Raw genomic sequence first — 26041 nt, 5'->3', positions numbered from 1 at the left:
GGCCTTGCTCTCTCCAGTTGGTGTGGTGGCGGAAGCCAGACCGGAAGCAGGCACTCTGTGCATCCGCTCCAGACCAGGTGCTTCCTGCCCTGCCTGCTCTCAATAGGGATGTGACTGCTGAGAACACAAGCAGAGCAGGCGGCTGCCCAGACGCCCAGTGAAGAGGCTCTGTCCCCTTCCTCTGGAGCAGAGGGTTAGTAATGCTGAGAGGAGAGCAGGGGCATAAGCACACTTCAGCCGCTACGAAGGGAGGCAGTTCACCAAATACATGGGGCAGGCCTGTTATACTACATAGAGCTCAGCTCCTCTTGGAAGCCTTTTTTTTTTTTTTTTTTTTTTTTTAACTCAAGAGACAGGGTTTCTCAGTGTAGCTCTGGCTGTCCTGGAACTCTCCGTAGACCAGGCTGGCCTCTGCCTCCCAAATGCTGGAACTAAAGGCATGAGCCAACATTCCTGGTCTTGGGAGCTTTCTGTGGGGTTTCCAGGACTTTGTTGTTGTTAAGATTTATGTACTTTTATGTATATAATTTTTCCCTGCATGCATGGATGTATGTGCACCATGTGCTTCTCTGGTACCCTCAGAGTTAAGAGGGTGTCAGATCCCCTAGAACTGGAGGGAGCTAGGAATGACGATTGTGAGCAACATGTGGCTCTTAGTAACAGAACCTGAGTCCTCTGCAGGACCAGCAAGTGCTCTCAACCACTGAGCCAGCTCTCCAGCCCCCAGGGTTCCAGAATTCAAAATATCACTCCAGAATACCTGCCAGCAAGGGACAGCACCCCATTGTGTGGCCTGCCTGGCATCTCTTTTTTTTTTTTTTTTTTTTTTTTTTTTTGCATTGGTGTTTTGCCATGTATGTCCATGTGAGGATGATCTTGGAGTTACAAACAGTTGTGAGCTGGCATGTGGGTGCTAGGACTTGAACCCAGTTGCTCTGGAAGAGCAGTCAGTGCTCTTAACCACTGAGCCATCACTCCAGCCCCCTGCCTGGCATCTTAGGGGGCCTTGGAGCAGCTCTGGGAAACAACTCTTGACACTCTGGATTCCACCCCCCTGAACTTGGGAAATAACCTTGGAAATGCCACAGGGTTCAGGACACCGAAGGACCACATCGCCAGAACTATCTCCTGGAGCCCTATTCCTGGGTGTGTGGGGGGTAGGGAAGTCCGCAGGGGATGTGTAAAAAAGAGGAACTAGGCTGGAGGCTGGGGCCCTTGGGTCATGGGGCCTCAGAGGACCGGAAAGGGGCCCCTTCCACCCCCCTCAGCACAGGCACTAGGCAGGGGGTGGGGTTCAAAGCCAGAATAACCGCAGAGGACACCAGAGGCAGCCTTGCCTCATTTCCTCTTTGCATGAAGAGTTCGGTTCCAGGGTCTCCTGAGGGCTAGGGTCTTCCATTGCCTAGGGGAGCAAGCAGCAAGCCCTGGGGGGGGGACTGCCAGTACTGGCCACCGTGGGCCAAAGGGTGCGCGCTCCCGTGATCCCTGCCTGCTGGTTTCCTCCGGGGTCAGTGCAGCTCCTTATCAGGCGCGGCCAGGCAGTCAGACCCTTATCTGCACGGGCCCAGCATCCTCTGGCCTCTGCGCCAGGGGGTAAGAGGGAGGAAGCCAGGCTGTCGGGGGTGGGGAAAAGGCGGGTCGGTCCAGGAGCCGCTCACTTTCTCTTGAGGTTACCCACTACGCCGCCGCCGCCTCCGAGACTCGCTCAGGCCCTCCGGAGCCCGGGAGGTGGCGCAGCCCAGCTCTGAGGCCCAACGGGACCACCTGGGGCACACTGACCGGACTGGACAGTGGAAACCGCCTCCTGGCCTGGATTGACAGCCCTGACCACACAGCACTCCAGACTGCGACAACTGCTACAGGGTAAGAAGGACGCTTTGAAAGTTCGGAGGGAGAGTTTGCGCCTGCACTCTGCGCTCATTCGTTCATTTATTCATTCATCCCCTGGGACCCACTGAGGAACCAGGGGAATCTCTCCAGCTGCGGAAGATAGGGCGGAGAGGTGGGGAGTCACGCACTAGCAGGACACTCCAGACCCTGGAGTGTGCCCAGCACACACTTTATGTAGGGTGCAAAAATATCTGGATGCTGATGAGGCTAGGGATGGTGAGAGGAACCTTGAGCAAGGGTGGAGGCTTCAGCAACAACCATGGAAAGGTGGTATAGGTTTCAGGAGTTAAGTTAGGGGATCCCTACTGTGCCCCGGCTGCTGGAAGGAGAGAAACTGGCTTAGAGGCAAGAAGCCCTTTACAAACAACTCTAAGCAGGGTTAATGCTGTCTAGCACCTAGTAGACACCCCCTCTTGTGGAGAAGGTTCCCCCTTCATGTCTTGCAGTAGTTTCTGGACCCATTCATCTGCCTTTGACTACTGAACTCACAGTCTCTCTCTCTCAAGGTGCTTTCATATTGAAGCGCTCACTTAGGTGAAACACGTGGGAGAAACATGGTCTCTGGCGGGGCCGTCTGTCCCAGTAACTCTACTCTCTTCCACAGGTTAGCATTCCATCCTTGGGGTCCATGTGCCCACCCCAGGCCCAGGCAGAGGTGGGTTCCGCCATGACTGAGAAAGTTGAGATGGTGCACGCCTCCAGCCCTGCGCCTGCACCTCCCCCTAAGCCCGCCTCACCTGGGCCCCTTCCGGCGGAGGTGGACCACCGAAACCCGGCATGCCCCCCCTGGTTGCCTCCAGGTGTGCCAGTGATAAACCTGGGTCATACCAGGCCCACAGGGGCAGCCATGCCCACCACAGAGCTGAGTGCTCTTCGGCCCTCCTTGCTGCAGTTAGCTGCCTTGGGAGCAGCTCCACCCACCCTGGCCCTGCATTACCACCCCCACCCCTTCCTCAACAGGTCAGTGGGGAGCTGGGACTGTGGGCAGCGCTGAGGGTCGGTGGGCAGGGGTTTTGCCTACAAGGCGTTCATGACACACAACACCTTACAGCGTCTACATTGGGCCAGCAGGACCCTTCAGCATCTTCCCTCACAGCCGGCTGAAGCGAAGACCAAGCCACGGAGAGCTGGACTTGGCTGAGGGTGAGTGTGTCTATGTTTGTGTACTTGTGGGTACTTGCAGCCCACGTCTGATTGACCTGTACTCTACCACAGGGAGAGGTGTTTTGTGGACCAACACAGGATAACTCACACAAGTGACAGCCAATGCAACACCACCGTACCCAACCTAGCTTGGTGGCTTATCCCTGTAATCCGTTCAGAGGCCAGCCTGGGCTACATAGTTGAGTCCCAACAAGCCAAGTGTTACAGCTAGAGTCATGGCCACAACAGGACATAGCACCCACAGGTTGACGCTCCCCAACCCGAAAACACAGTCATGAAAGAGACAACCTTGGACTAGGATCACACAGAACTATGAGACCACAATCAACCTCAGAACCCCAGCCACACAAACAACAGTCACAACCACATGCCACGAACCCACACAACCACAGCCATCAGATAGGCCACCAGTCACCCACAGGCCCACAGCAGGCAAGAAGAGAACCTCTGAAAACCCGAGGACATGCTCGCTCGGAATGAGGCCACAGGGTGGACATCAAGGCATGATCAGGCTCAGCAGCCCTGGCGTCTACACAGCCCACACTCGCTCCAAGCCCAAGCGGGTGCTGGTGGTGTTTAGTGAGGACAGCAGTGGGTGCCCTCTGGCCTGTACGCTGAAGCTATTCTTCCGGTCCTCAGGGCACCAACCCCAGAAGGTGGCTCGTCGCGTGTTCACCAACAGCCGAGAGCGCTGGCGGCAACAGCATGTTAACGGCGCCTTCGCGGAGCTCAGGAAGCTGCTGCCCACCCACCCGCCCGACCGGAAGCTGAGCAAGAACGAGGTGCTGCGTCTGGCCATGAAGTATATCGGCTTCCTGGTGCGGCTGCTGCGAGACCAGGCGGCTGTGCTCGCCTCGGGCCCCAGCGCTCCCGAGCCCCGCAAGCCACCTGCGCACCGGGGAGTAGAGAGCGGTGCGCGCTGCGGGGCCCGACACAGGGTGGAGGCTGCGTGCTCGCAGCCCGTGCTTCCTGGGGACTGCGACGGCAACCCCAATGGGTCGGTGCGACCCATCAAGATGGAGCAGACAGCCCTTAGTCCTGAGGTGCGGTGACCCAAGGCAGTGGCGCCTCGCCTGCTGCGCTGTGAACTCCCTGTAAAAGGGACTGAGGTCGCCCAGATGAGGAAACGCCCTGTAGTCCTGGAAGGGTGACCGGTGACTCGGGGGCTCCGCAGACTTTTCAGAAAAATTTCCCACAGACTACCTGAGGTGGCCTTGCTAGTGTCCTCTTCCCTGGGTCGAGGCCAGAGAACCAACAAAGCAAAGTGACTATGGGGTCCTTAGGGGTACTGAGAGAGGTAGGGAAGGGTCTGGAAGCCTTCGCATCGGCGCCCCCTGCTGGAGGCGGGAAGCCCCTGGACGGTGTATGGAGGGCCCACCCCACCGAGCCCAACTGGTTGCGCTTGATCCATGATCCTGTTAACCGCGTTATCGAAGACTCAGGCACTCTTGCATTTGTTTTTCTTTATTTCTTTATTTCACATACACATTAGCCATTCAATGGAGAAGCCGGAGAGAGTCAGGCAAAGATGGTATAACAGAAGCGCAGTGACGGGGGTGGGGCGGGGCGGGCGGAGAGGGGACAGACGGGCTGGCTGCCTACTTGCATTCCGCTAGGACACTGAAAACCCAGAAAACAAAACAGACAGTAAACTACCCTTGTTTCTTATGTATCTCAGTGCAGAGACGGGGGGGGGGGGGCAGAGAAGGGAGACCAGGCTGAAAGAGGAGCAGAGGGAAGGGGACGCTAAGGGGGAAGCACACCAAATCCATTAGTACTATATATAGAGATACTCGTATATACTGCGTTTCTTAGCCTAAGAAGAAACTTGTTTGACGGGACGGGCGGCCTTTGCGGTCCGCGATGCTGGTGCTGGTGGGGCGCACGGATCTCCCAAGAGGGGCCAAAGCGGGGGCTGGCCCCGGCTGGCTTGCGGGGGGGGGCGCCCCAGGGTGGATGGGGTTGGGGGAGCAGAGGTGGGGCTGGGGTGCCCCTAGGGCTCTCGATTGGGGGACAAAAGTTCTCATAACTTTATTGCTCCTTTATTTTTCTCTCGTGGGGGGGTCCGTTCAGCACGGTCGGGGTGGGGAAACGGTGGGTCGTCTGAGCCACCCGGCCCCTCTGGGACCCAGAGCGCGGCGTCCGCTCCGCCAGCACGGGGGTGAGAACAAGGCACTAGGTCGGCCGGCCAGCGCGGGGGCGGGTGTGTAAGGCAGTCGACAGGGCTGGTTGCGGGATAGGGTGGGGATGTGTGCCGGGCTGTGTGCGTGCGTGCGTGCGTGCGCGGGCCTGGGCAAATCGACCTGTCAGCGTGGCTGGACCTGTCCTGGAGCATCGAACCTCCCGGAGGGAGGGGAAGAGCGGTGTTACGTGGGAAGGGGTTGGGGAGGAAACTACCAACTTGCTGAGCGCGCTCCTGATTAATGCTGGTGAGGGTCAAGTTGGCGTCTGGCTCAAAGAAGGGCGCTCGGAGTGAGAAGGAAGGGAAAAGGGACGTTTGTTCGTTGGCATTGACCTCTGCGGGGGAGGGGGCCGGGGACCCCCGCCGCGCCCCAGTGCCCGGAGGGGGAGGGGGCGAGAAAGGGGAAGGGGGCGCCCAGGGAGACCCGCGGCCAGAGCAGCCCAGCCGCGGGGCGCACGCCGCTGTCCCGTTCCGTTAAACTCAACAAAGAAGGGATATGCGTGTTCCTAACAAGTGCAGAATATTTAATTGATTCATAAACGTATGTATAATAGTTTGTGGGTTTTTTAAAAACGTACTTTATAATGTAATAAGCACCAGGGTTTTTTATGTTTAATTATCTTAAAAATAATTTTCTCTCGTCCTTTTCCTTTTGATCTTGTGTTGGTTTTTTTTAAATGTCGAGGTGTTTTTGTAAAATATAAAATGTGAACGTTTTCTTCAGCCCTCCCACCGAAACCGAACGACGAAACAAATTAAAACCCCAGATTATCCTCGTCAACGCAGGAAAACGGCAAAAAACCAACCAATCAAACAAACAAACAAAAAACCCAGAGAACTATCAAAAAAAGGAAAAGAAAAAAGAAAGAAAGAAAAAAAAACACTCAGCTTTCATCCCCGCTAAGGGCAGGGCAGGCCCAGTTCTTTTAGCGTCCCCAGAGCCGCGAGGACATTACAACAAAAATAGAATTTTTTTCTTAATCTCTTAACATACAAAGATAGGAAAACTCTCTGATGCATTGCACTTGGTTCAATGAAAAAAAAAAAGGTTAATTTCCCCTATATTTTTTGTGGGTTGTTTCCTCTCCTAACACGTCCCCACATCTGTTGTCCTCATCGTCCCTCGCCTGCCCCTCACAACACCACTTGGGAAAGGAGCGCTACTCCCACCCCACCCTGGTCCTCCCGGGGGTACCTCGCCGGGCACCTTGGGCCCCGGCCCAGCTGGCCTGCAGCTTCTGACCTCGCCCGGGGCGTGTGCCCCGCAAACCCACAGCACCCGCCCGCAGCCCGACTGTCTTCGACCAACCGAAGAGGCGCACGCGGCCGGGCAGGGACCCTCTTTCGCTAGCTCTTAGCTCTGACCCTGTTTCGCCAACCGAACTGAAAAAAATCATTGCACTTTGACCGCGCGTCACGCCCGGCCCGCCCGGCCCCCCATCCTGGGGCTCCCTCCCCTCGCACAGGGAGGCCCCTCGCGGGATCTCCACCCCGGGCCCTGGACGCCACAGGGGAGGGCTTCACTCAACTTCCACGCAGCGCGCCCGCCCGGACAGCTGCCTCTCAATCCCGAGCTCCCTGCACGCGGCCATTCGCCCGCTCAGGGCCGCAGCCTCACCAACTAGATTCTCAATAAATAAAGCCCACAACCCACCCCCACGTGGTGCAATGTTGGACCAACTTTCGGAGGGTCCTGACCTGTGCTTTGTGTTTTCATACCGGAGAGGCGCAAGGCCTTGAGAATGGGCCTGGGAGGGGAGATGCAGGGAAGGAGGACTAAGGCACAGAAAGACAAGCCAGAGGGGTCCAGTCACCTTGGAGGGGGGCTGGCGTGCTCGCGTTCCCCTCCCCTCCCAGGGGGCTTCTCAGGACCCTCTGGACAAGCCTCCACCATCCCTTGCAGGAGGAGGGGGCTGGGAGGAGAGCTGCTTCCTGTGGTGTGTTATGAAATTGTTCCCAAGTTGCTCAGAGGAGTTCCCAACTGCAACAGCGAAAGACCCAAACAATGACTGCCCCACCCCTAAATAAAGAGGAAAGACATTACAGCTAAAATCTACGGAGAAGTGGCCACGGGATGTGGCGGTAAGGGAAGGGGACCAGAAAGCTCCAGAACACTCTTTTAAAAGGATGACACCCCCCCCACCCTCCACAGGAACTGAGAGTCTCGAGAGCAGGACGCCTACCTAGTGCAGGTGGAGGCAGCCTTGTCCTCCTCGCTCGGCTCCGGGGCCCTTTCTGCTCCACTCTCAGCCGGCCCCTGGAGGGCTGTGTGCGGCAAGGGCAGGGGCAGGGCAGAGGGGCGGAGCGAGGGCACCTGCATGCAGGGCTGGGGTGCGGGGCGACCTGGGGCCGACTCCCTTCACTAGGGGCGTGGCAGAGGGCAGCCCTCGCGGCCTGCGGGGATGGAAGAGGGTGCCTGTGCCGGGCTGAGCGTCCAGTCCAGAGCATTCTGACTTTTTCCTGTGTGCTGTACAGAGGGGGTCCGGCCCGAGAACTGCCCTGCGGTTCGGGGTGGGGGAGGTGGCAGAACACCCTCCATTCTGGACTCAATGCTGAATTTAGCTTAGCTACCTCCAAGGAACATCCCCTGCCCACCCCGGGGCCATCCTAGTCCAGAGCAGCAGGGGACAGAAGCCTGAGCAGAGGCTCCCAGGAAGGGCGAGAGGGAGGGGGGGGCGAAGTCCGGAGGTGAGCTCGAATGTCTACTTCCATCATCTTTATGAGCTGTTCCTCTGGGCTCCGAGGGAAGCTTAGGTCCAGCAGAGGGTGGGGGTCCCCAGGAACCACAGAGGTGGCAGACCAGCGAGCTGGCTGCTCCTTCCCGGGAAGGCCGGGCTGGTTGCATCTTTTCTTTCTGTTTGTCCTCTGCTTAGCAGAGTCCGCTTAGCATGCTTCTTTCTGCTTGGCTGCTGGTGTACAACTCGGCTGAGACCCCTTCCGAGGGCTCCCAGGACTGGGCTGCTTTGGACCGCAGGGCTACCCGGGCTGGAGGAGGGAAGGGCTGAGTGGCTGACGACGTCTAAGTTTTGCTTTTCGGTGGGGCTGGGCTGGGGGATATTTCCATGTCTCAAAATCTCTTCTCCCCCCTTTTGAGGAACCTCTTTTTAAAAATTTTTGTTGTTTCTTTGTTGATCTTAATCAGAGGAACCAGGACTGAAACGGGACCAGGAAAAAAAAAGAAAGAAAGAAAGAAAGAAAGAAAGAAAGAAAGAAAGAAAGAAAGAAAGAAGCGACAATGAGAACAGCCGGAAAGGTCCCAGCTCCCATCTCACCCGCCCCTGGCCCTATGACCCCCACCGTCTACAGTGAGCTCAGGAGGAGGAGCCAGGGTGCTGGGCAGCTGACCCCCATGGAAGAAGCCAGCTTATTCTCCCCACCCTCTGAGGGAATCCCCCCCAGACCCATTCCCCGGTGCAAGAGTCCAGCTGGCCTTCCCGTGGGCACTGTGCCCAGCGGGTGGGACCCCCATGGCTGGCACTGGCCAAGACCTGGGATCTGGCCATGTTTGCAATTGTTTAGGTTTTGTGTGGGACCTGGAAGGTGGGGAGGATGCCAGGCTGGGGCTTTTGTACCCACAGGGGATGGCGGAGTAGGGTGGGGGTGGCCCAGCTTGAGTTCTTGCTGAGTTTTCTTTCTGTCTCTTTGGATTAAAAGCAGAAATTCACGTCTGTACATCCCAGCCAACGTCCTGTCCCTCGGGCTGAAAGGCTGGGGGCAGGGAACCACATGGCTTCAGTTCCTACCGGGGGCCAGCCTGGGGGAGGGGGCCAGAGCCCACCCACCCAGCAGGATCCTGGGCCTTCAGGGCATTAGACCGGGGAAAGAGCCTGAAGCTCCCTGCGGTGGGCATTGCTTCCCTAGGAAGCCAGCAGGGGGCGCTGCGTTCCCGTATATAGGGCCCTCCTGGCAGTGAACACTGAGTACACACAGGGTGGACCCCTGGGGCTGGCTGCTTGGCAACGCCCTCCATCAAAGGCTCTACTCTGGTTTCCTGCCCAAGGGGGAGTGGAGGACTCTTCTCCAGACCTATTCCCTTGCTTGGGTATACCTGACAGTACCTTCACAACAAAATGAGGGTCCCTGGCGTTTTAACGAGAGCATCTTGGAGCTCCTTGTCACAGACTTGTGTATACAGGACCAGGTAGTGCCAACTACAGAACACACACACTAGATACTGCTTCATTCCATCCGTGTCCCAAGCCCACACTGGTGCACACACAGGATGGGTGACCTTGACCTGACGACTCATGGATCTCCAATGCGGGAAGTTTAAGGTTAAGAGCCTGTACACCTCTTTACTGCATGTTCAGAATCACGAGGAGGCAGGGCTGGATGGGAAGGTTTGTGATCTGCTTAGGTAGAGTCCAGCCTGCTAAGTTGGAGTGAAGGCACCAGGCAGTTGGAGTTGCCCACTTTTCAAAAGAAACCAGAAATCCAGGCAGAATTTCATGTGAAATTTGTCCAGCATTTAAAACACTCCTAGAACCAGCCATGGTGGTGCATGGCTTCAATCCCAGTAGGTGGATCTCTGTCAGCTGGAGGCCAGCCTGGTCTACATAGTGAGTTCCAGGACAACTAGGGTTACAGTAAGACACCCTGTCTGAAAAACAAACAAACAAACTCTCTCTCTCTCTCTCTCTCTCTCTCTCTCTCTCTCTCACACACACACACACACACACACACACACACACACACACACTCTACTGAAAGCCAGATTGGTGGTTTATTCTTGCTATCTTTGCCCTTAGGAGACCAAGACAAGAGGATTGTTGGGAATTTGAGATTACTTAGGACTTCACAGTCCGAGCCCAGAGCAAGACCCTATCTCAAAACTCTCTCTCTCTCTCTCTCTCTCTCTCTCTCTCTCTCTCTCTCTCTCTCTCTCTCTCTCACACACACACACACACACACACACACACACACACTCTCACAAACACACACACACTCTCTCTCTCTCTCTCTCTCTCTCTCTCTCTCTCTCTCTCTCTCTCTCACACACACACACACACACACACACACACACACAAAGTTTGGATCCAGGTGTGATAAAAAATTGCTAGTAATCACAACACCTAGGAGGCTGATGCGAGGGGATCAAGTTTGAGGCCAGCCTATATTATGTAGAGGGGTCCTGGCTCAAAACAAAAATAGAAAACCCATCACTACTGGGTTGGGGTGTGGCCTTACCTAGCATGCCTGAGGCCCTGGGTACCAACTCTATTCAAAACCTGAAACCATGAATATTCCAATATTGATCAGCTCACATCAGACCCTGTCCCTGAGGCTCTGGTTTGAAACTGCAGTAAGTGCCCCTGTGAAGTGGGGGTACTAAACACAAGAAACAGCAATGGAATCTGAGAGGCACAGTGTCTTGCTCCTTTAGTTCCAGCATGTAAGTCATGTGACCTGAATTTACTCCCTAAACCTACAGAAAAGTGGAAGGAGAGAACTGACTGAACGAAGCCCATAATGCATGTTACACACACTCACGTGTGTGTACATACACACACATAAAAATAAAGCTCGAGCTTCAAAGATCCTCTAGAATCTTCTGTGGCAATGGAGTCCTAGATGTGCTGTCCAGTGAGGTCACTGATACCATGGTTCATAAGATGAGTCTGGAATTTGGATTGTGAACTGAGGTGTGGAGGCTCAACCCAGGCCATCACGAACGTTAAACAAGTGCTCTTCCACGGAGCTCCTACTGTTTTCTCTAATTTATTTCAGTGCACAACACTTCCTGTGGCCAGTGGTGAGGACAATAGCAGGTGCAAAGGATGGACATCTGGAAGTGTGGGTACTGCCACAGCAAAGGGTGCTGCCTGCCAGTGATGCGTGATGCTTACAGGGTGCCCGGCAGGATGTGCACAGGAGGGCTTGCCTCCCTCTGTGGGTTCGCAAGCAGCTACCTAAAGTCCCACTTGTCCACTCATTTAAAGCCAGGAAGGGCCTGGGAAGCTGAGGTGGAAACCAGGTGGAGTGTCCTCCCAGAGTGGAGTCAGCCAGAGATCTGTGCTTCTAGCTCTGGTGTTCTCTGGGACCCAAGGGACAGCTCACATGGGCTCCTACACCACTGCTCCACTGCTCCACTGCTCTGCTTCCATGATAGACACAGGTGGGTGGAGAATACATGGGACATAGGGCCACCATACCAAGGCCCAAACTCTCCCCTGGAAGTTTCTTGTACTACATAGCCTTATAGTCTCAAGAGTGGGGGATCCTCAGGGGATGAAGATTCCGGTTTCAGGCCTAGAATGGGGACTCAGTAGTGTCTCCACACAGGCCGCAAGAGCAGGGGCTATGATCAAGCCCAGGCTGCCTTTTCTGTTTACCTCCTCCCTGCTTCTCAAGCCAGGCCCCAAACTGATTAAAACTAAGTAAAAAGCACTATTTAGGGAATGATAAAATTGCTAAAATTTTCTTTTCTTCCCTCATTCTATTGTTCTGTCTCCATCTGGTGCTCCAAGGATCAGCTAAAGTCACTGGTTACTGTGGAAACCAGTCCTGATTGTCCCCACTACAGCCGCCTGCCTGCCCCCAGGCCCAAGGGCTTCTGCTCCAGGGTGTCTAACTCCCCCCCCCCCCAAGACACACCTGCCCGATCACGGGTCCTGGATCAGCTAAGGATTCACTTCCTCACCTGCCACCGAAGGCAGTGAGGGAGAGAGAGACAAACCGTTTCCCCTGAACTTGCCTCAAACTCTGACTTGGCCTCAAAATATCCAAGTAAAGTGAGCAGAGAAAGTGAAGAAGGCAAAACTGAGAGAGAGAGAGAGGGAAGGGCTCTCAGCAGCAGCAGAGCAAGCGCACTGCACTGCAGAGCAGGGGTAGCAGAGGGGGAGAGGGAGTGAGCAATGGAACCCTGCTCCTGGTGCCAGCCCAGAGCTGGGAGGGGAGGCCCGCCTGCTGTCCCTTCCTCTGGCACCCCCTCCCACCTTCTGCCAGCAGGGCTTTCTCGGCCTCCCTGGCACAGAGCAGAGGGGGCTGGCTCCAGACCCTGCCCAGAGCCATTGTTTTTCTTCTCAACACCCCCAAGTTCAAGTTCATCTGGGTGTTACATCATGTCTGGTTGCTCCTGGAAACCAGACGGGTCAGACGTGACTCTGGGGAAAGGGGGTGGGAGGCTGGAGGGGGTTGAAGTTCCCTTCTCCTCCCCTCCTCACCACTAGGGAGCTCTGAAGTTTGAAGTTTGGCTAAGTTGTGTGTGTGTGTGTGTGTGTGTTAAAGGAAAAGAAAGAAAGAAAAGACCCTTAAACCACACACAAAACTTCCATCTACCAACTTTCTCTGGACTGGGGCCTCAGCAGAGGCGGGGCAGGAGCCAGCAGAGGTGGCCCTGAGGCTCTGAGCAGGGGTGGATTTCCCAGGGCTGAGGAAGCCGGCAAGGAAGTGTTTTTATAAAACGTACAAAAAGAAGAATATTTGTGTGCTTTTTCTGAAAGCCCTGGCCCTCTGACGTTGCCCTGGCCTGTCCCTGAGGTGGGCCTTCCCTGTGTGCCAAGGGCCCTGGGTTCAGCCTGTTATTCTCACCCTCTCTAGACATAGGCACATGAGAGACATCCGTGTGTGTGCACATGCATTCTCCAGGCAGTCTGGGGCCTCACGCTGGAGGACAAGTTTGGCTTGTCTCCTTTTGGGAAGTGGGGGTGGTGTCAATGGGGACTGGGGGCTCCAGCAGCCTGACTTTCCTCCTAATGGGACTTATGAGGACTTAGCGGAGGGGCCTCCAGGACGGCAGCCAACCCTGCCCTTGATGCCAGTCTCCAGGCATGCAGCCCACCAGCCGTACTTTGTCCCTCTCCCACCTTCATCCAGCCCACCCAGTGCCAGGGAGACAGGGAAGGCTAAGGCCTCCTTGAGCTGACCAGGGTAGGAGATCCAGGAGACAGGGTTGCCTTCCTAGTCAGTGCTTCAGCCTTCCCTCTTTGCTTTTCCTGGATGGCCCAGAGGTCTCTAGCCTTGGGTTGCCTTTCCCAGGTCCAGGGTTGTCAGAGCTAATTATCCAATTAGCTGATTAGTTAGGGAGCCTGAGGCTGCCTAGGGAGGCTGCTCAGCTGGGCAGTAGCCTGGGCACGCAACTCATAAGGAACAGCCCTCCCCAGAACCCTGGCTTCTCTCTTCATCCCAAGATGTGCCCCCCCTCCCCCCCTCCCCGGTCTGCCCTCTCCTGCATCCCGGCATCTCCTACCTGAGACTGCTGTGGGATGTTCAGAAAGTTGCCGTCCCGGGGTCCGATGCTGACAAACCGGTTGGCAGAGGAGGCGCCTGTCGTTGCGAATGCTGTGGGGAGCAGGGGGTGAGGAGAGAGGGAAAGACCAGGTCAGGCTATGAGGCCCCCCTGGGTACTGCCCCTCTGGGCGGTGGAGGAAGGGAGAGACTAGGTTAGATGTGCTGTAGGGTAAGCTGGCGGCGGGAAGGATGAGTGAGGGCTACAGTGTGGGAGGCCAGGCTGCAGGCCCTTCCGCTCTCTGACCAGGAACGCACACATACCCTCCTGCCTCAGCCTGTCAAGGCTGGGCTGAGGAAGGGCCCTTGAGGTTGCAGCTGAAGTCCCTTGGGCCTAGTTCTGTCCCCTACTGAGACAACAGTTAGCACTGAGCTCACCAGCGGAAACACTAGTTTTTCTACTTTTAGAGGGGTAGTGCAAACGTGGGAGCTGGGAAGCCTTGACCAGCCTGTCTGGGCATGGCCGCTCATCCAGGTCACCTCTCAAGCCCCACAGTCTCACTGGGGGCTGCGCCACTTACCACCTTGGGCAGTCCCACTGGTTGGCAAGTGGCTCAGGAACTCACAGGGGTCCAGTGGAGACCACGCCAGCAGGAGTGGTCACAAAAGACCCTGTGGCCTGGCTGCCTGGTGTGCGCTGTGGCAGAAAGGTCGAGTCCATGCTACTCTCTGCCCATCCGTGCCTCAGGCCAGGTGACAGAGAAAGAGGCCACAGAAAGAGCCCCAAAGCTCAGCCACCTGGGGGCAGCTGTCCAGTGCCCCAGGGGACCAAGGACCCCCACAGCCCTGAGCTCTTCTCTTCTGGGGTATTCAGCTGAACCTGACAGGCAGGAAGCAGTCCCCAGAGGAAAATAGAGTTTCACAGTTCACCTGGGATGCTCACTCCTGCTCTATGCCAGACATACCCGGGACAGGCTCGCCAGATTCTGTCCCTTCTCCAGAAGTGAGCTCCAACCTGGCTCCCGCCCCCACTCTGCCCACCTCCAGTGACTGTGGTCATGTCTAATGGCATATGCAAATGAGATGACATGGAGGGGCAGGGAGGGGGAGAGAAGGAGAGACAGAGAGCGCGAACGGACAGGAGTGTTGACATGGGCCACCCTGCCACCCACGGCTGCAGTTCCAGCTCAGATGCCTGCCCACCCCTGTGCCAGCCCGAGACAGCGCGCCGCCCGTCTTCCGCCCCTCCTGTCCTTCACGTCGGGTCTAGCTGGGACCTCTCCACTTAGATATTTCTTCTCTTCCCTTTGGCACCATTTGTCATTGGATTAAAGGAAAAAAGGAAGGGAGAGAGAGGGTGGGAAGGAGGGAGGAAGGAAGAAAAAGAAAGATGAAGTAAGTTGGGGCCCAGTGCCCTCCCTTCTCTTTGGAGCTTACAACATGGGAAAGGAATTGAGGGGAAAGAAGGGAAGGGATAGGAGGATGGGAAGAGGGTATAAAGGAAAAGAAAAAAAAAGAGGAACAACAAGAAATCGAATGGGAAACTGAGGGAAGAAGGGACTGGAAAAGCGCCTCCTGCATCTTCAGAGGCCCAAGGGCCAGATGGAGGTGAGGGGACAAGGCAAAAAGAGGATGGTGGTGGCGTCACCTTGTGGTTACATTTAATTTCTTTTTCTTTTTTTTTTTTTTTTTTTTTTTTTTTGGTGTGTGTAAGGGAACAACGAAACAACAACAACAAAAAAAATCGAAAAACAAAACCAAAAAATCAAAAAAAAAACCAACAAAAAACAAAAACAAAAGCAGCAATCAGGCATGAAGATGGCATGGCTGTGCCTCCCGCCCCCCCACCCGCGCCAGCACCCCCGGCCCAGTGCCCCACTGCACTCTCCCTCCCGCCCCCCAGGGGGGCCTGGGCCAGGGCCTGGCTGGGAGCAGTGGGCAGGGCTCATGGGGTGCTGGCTGGTGTAACTGAGGCCCAGGAGGCCATGGCCAGGGTTCAACCCTGCTCATCCTTTGGGAGGCTCTGAGGCGCTCTGGGGAGGGGCTTTGTTGGGAGGGGGCGCTCCTCTTTTTGCAGTGGAGACTGTGTAGATGGGCCAGGGATGCTGGGCGCTGTGGTTTCGGTTTCATCGTCCACTTACAAGGTGATGGAGGAGTCAAGGCGGCGCCGTCTGGGGCCGTGCTGGTGGTTTTGGAATCAGGCATAGGAAGGGGCACAGGTCTGGCCACTGGAGGCGGCGGCGGTAGCAAAAATGACCCCGGGACTTTGCCCTGGCCGCTACCGTTGGGCTGCGAACAACATAAATAGAGTGACGCATGAAGGCACATCACACACAGACACACGCTCCCCTGCGCGGCCGGCCACTTGCTCCTGAGAGCGGGCGCTCCCGATGGAAGATGCAGGAGTGGGAGGGAGGGTCCTTTCCTCTGGGCACAGGATGGAGGAGGTGTAAGGCCTCTATTTGGTCTCTTGGGCGTTTCTGTCTCTTTCTTTTTTTCCTTTCTCTTTATGAAGAAGTGGGAAGGAAGAAGGGGGATGTCCGACGGGTGGTTCATCCTTCCTTCCTTTATTTCTTTTTGAGACGGGGTCTTAATGTGTAGCTCTGGCTGGCTTCAGACTCACCATGTAGACCAGACTGGCCTCAAAAGCACAGAGATCCACCTGCCTCTGCCTCCCAAGGGCTCCGTTTAAAGGCATGAGCCACCGTACCCAGCTAATTTGTCAATTCTTACGCAAGATGTTCTAGGTACAGAAATGAACCACCCAGCAATGCACACCACCAGGGCAGTCATGCCCCTGGAAGACCTGTCCTCATGGTGGGAAAGAGAAGCCAGCTCACCTCCAAGGTCCCAAAGGTACACACTCCCTCCATGGGCCTGGCTGGAGCTGGCAGACTACCCACAGGCTTGCCAACATCCACCCCATGGGCAGCCTGGCCCAGGAGGCCACCAGCACTGAGTCGCTCACCCTCCATTCTATCTCCAGCCGATCCTGTTCTCAGCCTGCTGGCCTTTTCTATAAAGATCAGCCAGTGAGGAAAACACGCCATTGGTGGCTCCAGCTTCTGTGCGGTTCTTCAAGAGTGATTCCCTGGATAACGCATGCCCTCGGGAGCCAAGGACATTCTGCCACCAAGATTCATTCCTTGTCCTTTGTGCCTCAACTTGTATTTCTCCTCCAGGCCTCATGCCTGATGGTGCCTGGGTCAGCTTCAAGGATTCAGAGAAAGTGCGCATGCACCACAGGCTCCCCAGCCACTGGCAGGCGCTGTATCCCTGGAGAGACCTGGAACACACCTCCTGCTGCGTGGGAGGCAGCCCTCAATGCTGCCTGCAGCTCAGGTGCAGGGAGGCCTGGCCCCAGCTCTTCTTCTCCTACGGAGCAAACTTCAGCCTTTCTGGCCAACTAGGCACAAGTCCTAGGGAGGTCTTTCTCTCTCAGGCTGCCCTCAAACTGGCAATCCTCCTGCCTTGACATCCTGAGTGCTGGAATTATAAGCATGCTCCACTCACCTGGCCAGTGCTTCTCCGACTATGGAAGGGTAAACCCCGGAATACCACCTGATGTCTCCAGCCAGCCATCAATCTGCCCTCACTCATCTCATTTAGTCGATGACAAGGAGACCGCAGGGGTCAGGGCATGGGGTGCCCTCTCTGCTCTGACAGTGAGTGGCTCAGCTCAGGGATCTGGGTGCCCAGCCATAGCCTAGACATTGCATCCATGCTGGGCCTGACCTTCCAACTACTCCCGAGGAACCGTTCTCACCTCAGGGCCATTCTGCTCCCCATCCCAGAAGATGCTGCAACATCCAGAGGTAGTTTTGAGGCCGAGAAGATGCTATCGGCATCAAGTGGGTACCTACAGATCCATATCCTACAGCACACAGACGAAGGCTCTCATCCTCCACTCAGAGCTAACAGCACTGTCTCTGGGAAACTCAGATGCAAAGGAAGCTTTGTTCTACCCATTCAACAGCTGAGTACAGTGAGGTTCTGTGCAGGGAAGCGGTTCATCCACAGTTACCTACTACACTGGCCATGCCTGGAGGCAGAGCCCGACCTGTCTGACCCCAGAGCCTTTGACTTGCACCCCAAGTGCAAGTTAGCTCAGATTTCTCACAAATGTTCCCAGGTGCACTCTCTCCAAGAGGCACTCAAGGTCTCCATCCCAACACCCCATCTTTTCTGCTAGGTATTTTCAATACTGAGTTCAGGCTGAGGGCAGACTTGCTCACCACAGAGTGCCCTGCCTGACGCTCCTTCCTGCACCCCTCGAGGCCTGGTCTAAAAGCACCGCACACCCACAAGGGGACCAGCCAGATTCTTTGAATCACCCTAGTCTCTAGCTGTCTTATACTTCTTGGACCCTGGGCCCTTTGTCAGGCATGGAAGCAGCTGTCCCCAGCTCCAGCACACCAGCAGACTTAGGCAGCACTCAAGTCCGACAACCCAAGTGGGCTGCGCCTTCCTTTCTGCTGCGGTTCGTCTCCGTCCATCTTTATGTGGGTTCCTGGGATCAAACCTAGGTCATCAGACTGTGGCACTGTCAACTCTCCACGAGGGCTGGACATCTGAGCCTCCTGCTTCCACCTCCCAAATGCCAGGGTTACAGGCATGCACTGCCATGAGCAGCTCCTGCTCTGCTCCAGTTACACCTGGCCCAGAGCTCTGGTTTTTCTCCTCACCAGCCTGTATCCCTAAGGACCTGCCCCGATCTGACACACCGTTCCTCTGCAGGGTTCCTGCACACTCGAGGCCGATGGTTGAGAAGCATCTGACCAAACAACCTGTGGCTGTCCGGCACTCCTATCTGTGCCCGGACTGGGATCTTCTGTGCTAAGTACCCTTTTAGAGAGCAATTACGTGGGTCTAGGCAGCGTGAGGACCAAAGAGCAAGTTTTCCGGCTCTGCAGGGGTGCCATTGAGAGCCAAGCAGTAGCCTCTCCCCTCATACCCATGGCCGGTCTGGCTCCCGTCCCGTTTTTCCCTCTGACAGGAAATAGACAGTCTCATAGTTTCTCTCTGAGCAGCTAGGACACAGCATGGAGGCCTCTGTCTCCTGCAAGTGTCTAAAAGGACAGCCCTACCTGAATGTGGCTAGTTACAACTTTCCTAATGATACAAGACAAGGTGTTAAAACATCGAAGTCTGTGGCTTTGCATTACCCTAGGAACTGAGGCAGGGGCCGAAAGGAGTATACACGCTGGCCCAGCACATCACTTGCCCCTTACAGATGGTGCCATTCCTGCCTCCCTGAGTCGAGTCATTACCCCGCTGAGCCAGCACCTTCGCCACGTCCATTTGGCTGTCCCTTCGCTACCCCTCAAATACTGCTAGCTGAAACCATTCCTCCTGCTGAGGGGTATCACTTTAAGTGCTGTCTCCCTGGGATCTTCAAAACAAGTGCCCTAGACTAGGGCGAATGGGTAAAATATTAGGGTGCCTGGGAGCCTTTGGTAATGGTCTGTAATTTTCCCTACATGGCTGAAACGCTGGTCTGTAACCTGGGATTCATGAGGTGCTCAGGAGGGCGCTTCTTCAGGCTCCAGGTCGATTGTTCCTAAAGTGGGGTGCTCTGGCCAGAATTCTAGGAGCAGGAACCAGGGAAACACTTTGATTCTCAGGCTCCACCTCTGCTGAAACAAGTGGAATCTGAGGCCTCTGGGTCACTCTAGATACACTAATCTGAGGATGCGCTTCTGTGACGCTTCTGTGACGGCCAGGAGGAGCCCAGCACAGCCTCTGTTCCCCAATAAAGCAGCCTCTTCTCCAGCATGAGTGCATCTCTCCTCTGCAGCCCCATGGGCCCCTGCAGCAGGCTTTTCTCTTAGCTGCAGGTCACAGAGGAAGCCCTGAGAGGACTCCCTACTCCCTGCTGTTAGTTACTCTCAGCAAGTGTCTACTTACATCTCTGTCTGCAGTCTCATGGAATAAGTACCTGTCTTGAGAAAAATAACTCTAAGCAAAGTGAGTGTTCTATGTTACACATGTTAGGTCACAGATGAAGCTCAGCACCAGCCCTCAGGAGACAGGAGCCAACTGATCGATCCTTCAGTCGCCTGGGGTGAGAGATGGCTCTTTGCATTGGCCCCTAGGTCCTGCTCATCCGGACTCCAAGCCTGGTGAAAAGGCAAGCTGGTCAGCATCCCTCTGGAGTCTGTTCTATCTCTGAAGTGGTAAACAGGGGTCAGTTCTACCCTTCCATCCCCCTAAGATATGCAGTGTTAAACCAGGAGGGCCACCAATGTGCTAAGGAGCTGGAGAATCGGCAAGAGAAGCCCTTGTGGGATAAAGTAGGGAAGAGAACGAGGACAGCAGAAGGGTGGGGATGGGGGAGCAAGTCAGAGCAAACAGGACCGGATCCAGGATGGACAGAGAGTCCAACCCAGTCACACTCCAAAACCGGCAAACACCCGTTCTTCCCAGAGTGAGGGCCGCTGCTGCTCCTCTCAGACTGCCTCTCCCAACCTGATTTCTAAGCTCTTTGAACACCCTCCTGCTGACTTCTCACAGCCAGGCTACCCACACTGATTGAGAGAGAGAGGCTGGGAGTCTTCATGTTGCTGGCCGCAGGGCTCTCCAGAGGTCTGGACCACCATATCCCATCTCATGACCCCTGGAGACTGAGCACGTCCCGCCAGCATCTCTGGCGTGTTATCATCCAGGCCCTGGGGCTGGCTAACAGAAAAGGAACCCACAACCCACAGGGCCCTCTGTCCCACAGCGCTGTGGATCTGCAGGGCTCTGCTCTAGAGTCACATCAGTGCGGGAGCCCTGAGGTAAGAGTCCTGGTGCAGGATCTTCACACAGGCCTCACGTGGCGCCCACTGAGAGTGGGAGATAGATTTGACGCCCATGACTAGGAAGGAGAAAGTAGTCTTGGCATCAGTTAGGTGGAGGCCAGGCAGGGATAGCTCCCGCAGAGTCCCGGGCAGTCTCCTGCCACAGAGGAGAAACAGCCCAAACGTCAACAGTAATGAGCCAGACAAACTCAAGTCCACAATCTGTCAAATCCTTGACCCCGTAGATTTTAGAAAGGTAGGGGTCCAAGGCCTAGATTGAATGGACCAATTATAGGCTCATTCCTGCTGGGAACCAAGGGTCAATAGAAAGGGCGAGGAGCCCCTGAAGGGAGGGTTGGGCGGCTGCCCACCTCTCCAGTCCCTGTCAGACAGACCCTAGGACAATACTCAGACCCAGGCCCCAAGCCCACTAAAATTGCTCACAAGGTAGAGTCTATGGGCTCTTTGCTGCTCCAGCTCCATGTATGCTCCTGACTTTTGTCCCTCTTCTCATGAGCCCTTAGACAGACAGACAGAAAGACAATCGGACGAACGGACGACGGACAGACACAGACATATGACGCTATGAGGCCTCCTGTGCCCTCTGGACTCACCTGTCCAGTGGCCTGACCCGAGCCGTCAGAGCACACAAACTGCACAAACTCCTTCAGCGAGTCCTGCCCATGGTGGTGGTGGTAGCGGATGGTTGGGTGTGTAAAATACGGGCTCGACTGCTGGATGATGGACGTGGAAGGGAAGTGCAGGGCTGATGCTGTGGCCCGGGGGCTCCCTGTGTGCACAGAGGCAGGAGAGAGGAAAGGTTGTAAGGTAGCCACATGGGAAAGAAAGATGGGGTGGTGGACGGATTGAGGGTCCCGAGGCATAATGGGGCAGAAGCACTGTGTCCGGCACAAAAACCCTCAGTCATCTAAATAAAAATGAAACACTTAAATGCAATAAATAAATAAATAAATAAATAAATAAATAAATAAATAAATAAATAAAAAGCACTGGCAGACTACTACCTGAGGGAGGGCCAGCTGCTTGCTTCTATAAATAACGCCTGACTGGAGCTGGGGGGTGGTGGTAGTTGAGGCAGGTGGGTAGCGTGCTACAAGTGCAGGGTTGGGTGTTATCTGCTTAAAACTGACAGGAAGTTGTTTCTCTGGTTTGTTTGTTTGTGTTTGTTTGTTGAGGTGGGGTTTCTTGTAGCTGGACTTGAAGACCTTGAGCTTCTGCCCCGGCCTGGACAGCAGGCTCCCTTTTATTCTCGCTTGTTTTGGTTGCTCAGTTTTCTTTTGTTTCAGTCCTGAGCACGGAACCCAGGGGTCCACGTAAATCAAGCTCTCTGCCATATTTTCTGCTTAGACAGAGTCACACAGCCTCCAATCCTTAATCCTCCTGCCTCAGCCTCCTGTGTGTGCTGGGATTTCAGGTGTTGGCCTTATCCTATTTTTTTTTTTTTTTTTTTTTAGGAATAATGCATTAATATATTACTTATCTTGAGGACTGAGTTTTTGGCATCCTTGACATTTTTTTTCTTGCATCCTTGGCAGACAGCTCATTTGCCCTGCCCTAGATGTGAGCCTGCCTGAAGGGCAGAGAGCAGGATACCATGGCTCCAGAGACTCCACACGGACAGGCCCTGCCTGTGCAGGCTGGGCACCTAGCACATAGACAACTCCACAAGGGTAAGTGGGATCCGCAGGCCTCCTGCACGTGTTGGCCCCAAAACTGTGCTGTGCGCTCACAGTTCCCACCCCTGCGCAGGCCTCCTCGCTTCCCCGCGTTCTCCCCCTCCCGTCTGTTTCCAATCAGCTCAGTCTTGCTCTCGGTTTCATTAGGGGGCTGAGGAAACTTGGCTTCTCGCTGGAGTTCATAAAAATGGAGTGAAGCCTGCCTCCCTCCTGCTGCCGGCACAAGGCCTGGGCTCCCTGCCCCCACCTCGTGGCCACCACACCCTGCCCCAGTGCTGGCTGCCTCTGGGCTCTAAGCCAGGAGGCCCCAAGGAGGAAGCTGGGAGGTAAACCTCCCTGTTGTGTCCTACAGGAGAGAAGAGAGGAATGGCTGACCGAGGCCGTGTGCAAACAAAAGCCAGGCCTTTGCTGCCAGATGGATGCTGAGGGAGCAGAGTAGCAAGCAGGGCACAACTAGGTTCTCTGGAGGAGTGTTCCCGCCTGGCCCCAGCAGCCTCGGGAAGATTCAGCATCTTCTCAGGGCCTGATGAGATGTACCCTCAAAGCAACAAGACAGTCCTTTCCATGGCCCATCCCTTTGCTTCTGGGGAAGGCAGGGAAGCCCAGAGTAGGTGCCAGTTTGCCCTCGGACAGACACCAGGAGCCTGGACTGCTGAGCGTGCTCTTTCTAAGCCGCAGAGGAGCAATTTGGCTCAACTACTTGCTGGTAGGGGAGGTGGAGGCTGCATGCAGCTCCCAGTGAGCATGTGCAAAACATGCACCCGACACAGACTTACACAGCCAGAGTTAGCGTGTGCGAGGAAATCTAGGAACCAACCGAGCAGGCAAGCCTGGTTCTCAGAAGTACGTGGCCGTGGCCGGTCCCAGGCCACCCCACTGCTGTGCCATGACTCCGCTCAGGGAGCCCAGATCTGTCGCTTAGAGTGAGCCCTGGCCCCTACTGTACCTGGCCAGCTGCCCCTTGCTGTGGCTGCCTCCCGCAGTATCCCCTGAAGCCCCGCCTCCATCTCTCACCTGGTCTGACTCCAGCAAGCACAGGCAGCGGGTGGTGGGTGAAAGCCATGCGTGGGGAACTGCCCTGAGAGGAGAGGGCGCTGCAGAAGTCCAGCTTTCCTGACTTCTTTAGAGAAGCAGGGCCTACGGGGAGGAAGCAGCAACACGCAGGTTTAGCTGGCTGCGGTGGGAAGCCAGCAAAGCAGCCCGCTCCTTCTCTCCCCAGCAGCCCTTCCTCCACCTCGGGCCCTGCTCTGCCCCTTCTGTGGCCTGACCTCAGGGGTGCGATCTGGCTATGGTTGCTTCTGAAACAGGAAAACGAGGCCCCTGGTGACACGGAGGCGTATGCTGGGCAAGCGTGGCAAGGAAGGCATCCTGCTCCCTGGCAGCTGGTACAGGAGTACAGTGGGTGCAAGGCCAGCATCTAGCAAGGGATGCATGAGGAGCCCACAGGAGCTAGGTGGTAAGCCAGGGGTGGTAGACAATGAAGGGGGCCAGAGGGACAAGGGTGGGACCTGGGACAAGGTGACCGAGTCCTAGTATACTCTAGCCTGAAGAGGAAGAGAAGGGAAAGGGAAAGCAGAGTTAGAGGCTCCAGAGGGTGCAACATCCACCATGAGAACAAAGGCAGGGGCCGGAGAGCTGGGAGGATCCTGGGGACAAGTCGGAGGTCAAGAACTGCCCAGGCTCAGAGAGTGGGGTTCTTCTCTGCCCTGGTGCCAAAGGCAAAGGTGGCATCCAGCCAGAGACAGGGGCACAAAAAAAAAAAAAGACCCTGTTTGGGCTCTGCCTCTAAAGAGTCAGAGACTGAAAGCCAGTGCCATCCCTGTCCAGTATGTACAGCATCCAAGTAACAGGTTGGCAAGCAGGGTTCCCAGGGGCACATTCTTTTGGTATCTCTCTGTCCTGGGTTGAGCTTTGACGCCATGTCCAGGCTGACCAGGCAAGGTGGAGGTGAGGCAGATCTTGAGCTGCCATCTTTGAGGGAAAAATCTCGTAGGTTGTGATGAGGAGCTGCAGAGCAGAAAACCAGAGTTTCAACCACGGTGGTGGGGGGGGGGGGCGAGCTCCTAGCGACCAGCAGAGGTGTTATCTGGCAGCAGCTGTGTGCCACCTGATAGCTGGCATGGTGAGGAGGGGGGAGTGCCCCACCAGCTGTGCACAGCTGTCCCTGCTGCTGCACAGCGCCTACCCAGCTGTTCCCATCCTGCAGCTGGGCTGCTTAATTGGCGATTTGTCGCAGCCCAGGGAAACAACGACAAGTTGGGGGGTAAGGGATCCTGGGGGCGCAGTGCACGACAGGGCTGCTGGAAGCAACAGAAAAGGCAGGCGGTACAGCAGACAGAGAGCAGAGGCTGCAGAAGCCTGGCGAGGAGGGTCCTGGGAACGCGGACAGTCACTGGCAATCAGCAGGTCATCAAGATACCCTAGCAGCAGTCCCTGTAGATGTCACCTGCCCACGGCCAGGCGTGGCTGGGGTCTGAGATGTGGCAGTCTCTAGTTTCCCAACTCCCTCTTTATCAGCGGGGAACCTCCAGAGAATCCCCTGGGGGGGTCACAATGACCCAGGCCCTGGCTGTCACGGGGAGGTGGGGACCTCCAGGTCATGCTGGGGTGCCTTTCCAGGAAGCTCTAGAGAGGATCAAGTCCATTCCCTCAGCCCAAGCCCAGGAGGTAAGCTTTGCTATCTTTGCATGGGAACCAGAGTCAATGCCAGGGTCTGCCCTGGCTCCCTCAGCAGGGTTTCTCTCTGTCAGACAGGTTGCCATCAGATCAGACCCTGGTTCAAACAATGAAACCCAGTCCTTAGCCCTATCCAGAGTGTCCCCAGCTCCACTAAGAGCAGGCAAGTTCTCTTCACACTGCGCAAAAGCAGGTCCCAAGGCCTCAAGGACACCCACAGTTTCTGGTGTGCGCACAGTATTCCCTCTGGGCTTCTAGGCTGCCCAACTAGCAACCTGCATTGGAGCAGCCCATGGCTGGACTCAACAGGAAGTCAACGCAGTGAGGACTGGGAAGGTCTGGGCTGCTTCCTTCGGAATCTCTGCTCTCTGCTAGCTTCCCGAGACAGCTCTGTCATTTCACTATCAATTCTGAGCGTCTTTGTAAAGCTGGGCCCCAAGGCAGGGCTAGCCACCTCAAATCTGCCTTCCTGAGGGCATCTGGCAATGTCTGGGGACATTTATAGTTGTCCAAATAGGGTGGCCGGATGTGGTGATGCAGCCTGCAATCCCAACACCCTGGAGGTGGGGACGGGGCAGTCAGCATTTGAGGCCAGCCTGGCTATCACACAGCTAGGCCCTGTCTCGAAACAGAAACAACCCACTGAAGAAGGGGGTAGATGCTGGCTGCTGGCATCTAGTGGTGGAGTCGGGAAGGAGAGCACCTGATACCAGGGCAGCCCCTGCCTCAGAGAGCCAGAGGCCTCAAATACAATCCTGGGCCCAGGTGGGGAACCACAAGGCTGGGCAGGTCTCTAGAGGCAAGGGGTCTATGAAAAAGAGGCCGTGCCTTAAATAAATGGCACTATAGACTTGCTAACCCTCTGCTCTGCCCACTATGCCTACAAGCTAGCTCTCACCCCACTCCCCTCCTTCGGCATGGCCTGCCACCTTCAGGACCGAGAGTCTGTAAGTGCCACCTGACAAAAGAGAGCCTACGGAAGCCCAGGCTGCTATGTCGCGACGATCACTGCCATACCTGCATCCACGTCATTGGGCCATCCACTAGACTGGCTGCTGCCAGCTGCTGGGGAGCGGCCTGTCCCAGGATAGAACACATCATCAACCGGACTCTCCATCTCGCTGTCATCGATGGACTTGGGGCGTTTGGTGGTGCTGAGGAGGAAGAGAGCCAAGTGGGCCAAAGTCCAAGGAGAGTCCAAGCAGCCACCAGGGACGAAGCTCAGGTTCTGTATGCTGGGGAGTGGCAGCCCACAGAAGCACTCCAGTTCCTGGGGTAGAACACCTTCAGACCTGCTCTCCCTAGGGTTACTAGAGGGCCCACCAGAGAACAGGCAAAACCGTCATCTGCCTTCTATGCCCCAGCCACCGTTTCCTATCAGCTGTGCCATGAACCTTAGTCACAAGAGTATTGTAGGCCAACCGTGGGAGCCCACATCTGTAACCCTAGCAATCGGAAGGCTCACACAGGAGGTTTGCAATCAA

At 55.8% G+C, this 26041-nt stretch overlaps 2 protein-coding genes across 6 annotated transcripts in view; one reads left to right on the top strand and one right to left on the bottom strand.

Moving 5' to 3' along the window:
• On the top strand, positions 1–6163 carry Lyl1 (LYL1 basic helix-loop-helix family member). Its single transcript, XM_050120810.1, has 4 exons — positions 1–1863; positions 2495–2850; positions 2942–3033; positions 3694–6163. Exons 2-4 carry the CDS (start codon positions 2519–2521, stop codon positions 4104–4106), a joined length of 837 nt encoding a protein of 278 aa, XP_049976767.1. The 5' UTR covers positions 1–1863; positions 2495–2518; the 3' UTR covers positions 4107–6163.
• Positions 4501–26041, bottom strand: part of Nfix (nuclear factor I X) — a 94473-nt gene continuing 72932 nt past the window's right edge. For 2 of the 5 annotated variants that reach the window (XM_050120804.1, XM_050120805.1), the window contains exons 6-11: positions 25575–25711; positions 22896–23018; positions 20799–20974; positions 15544–15691; positions 13425–13516; positions 4501–8389 (exon numbers count right to left, since the gene is read on the bottom strand). In XM_050120804.1, the coding sequence (XP_049976761.1) occupies positions 8375–8389; positions 13425–13516; positions 15544–15691; positions 20799–20974; positions 22896–23018; positions 25575–25711 (691 nt within the window). In that variant the 3' untranslated portion in view covers positions 4501–8374. The remainder of the gene's footprint in view (positions 8390–13424; positions 13517–15543; positions 15692–20798; positions 20975–22895; positions 23019–25574; positions 25712–26041) is intronic. The other 3 variants (XM_050120806.1, XM_050120808.1, XM_050120809.1) reach the window with 3 other exon arrangements.

This window comes from Alexandromys fortis, unplaced genomic scaffold, assembly GCF_014885135.2.
Source record: "Alexandromys fortis isolate MF-2015 unplaced genomic scaffold, M_Fortis_MF-2015_v1.1 scaffold_186, whole genome shotgun sequence".
Taxonomy (NCBI): domain Eukaryota; kingdom Metazoa; phylum Chordata; class Mammalia; order Rodentia; family Cricetidae; genus Alexandromys; species Alexandromys fortis.
This window is presented reverse-complemented; position numbering and strand designations above follow the sequence as displayed.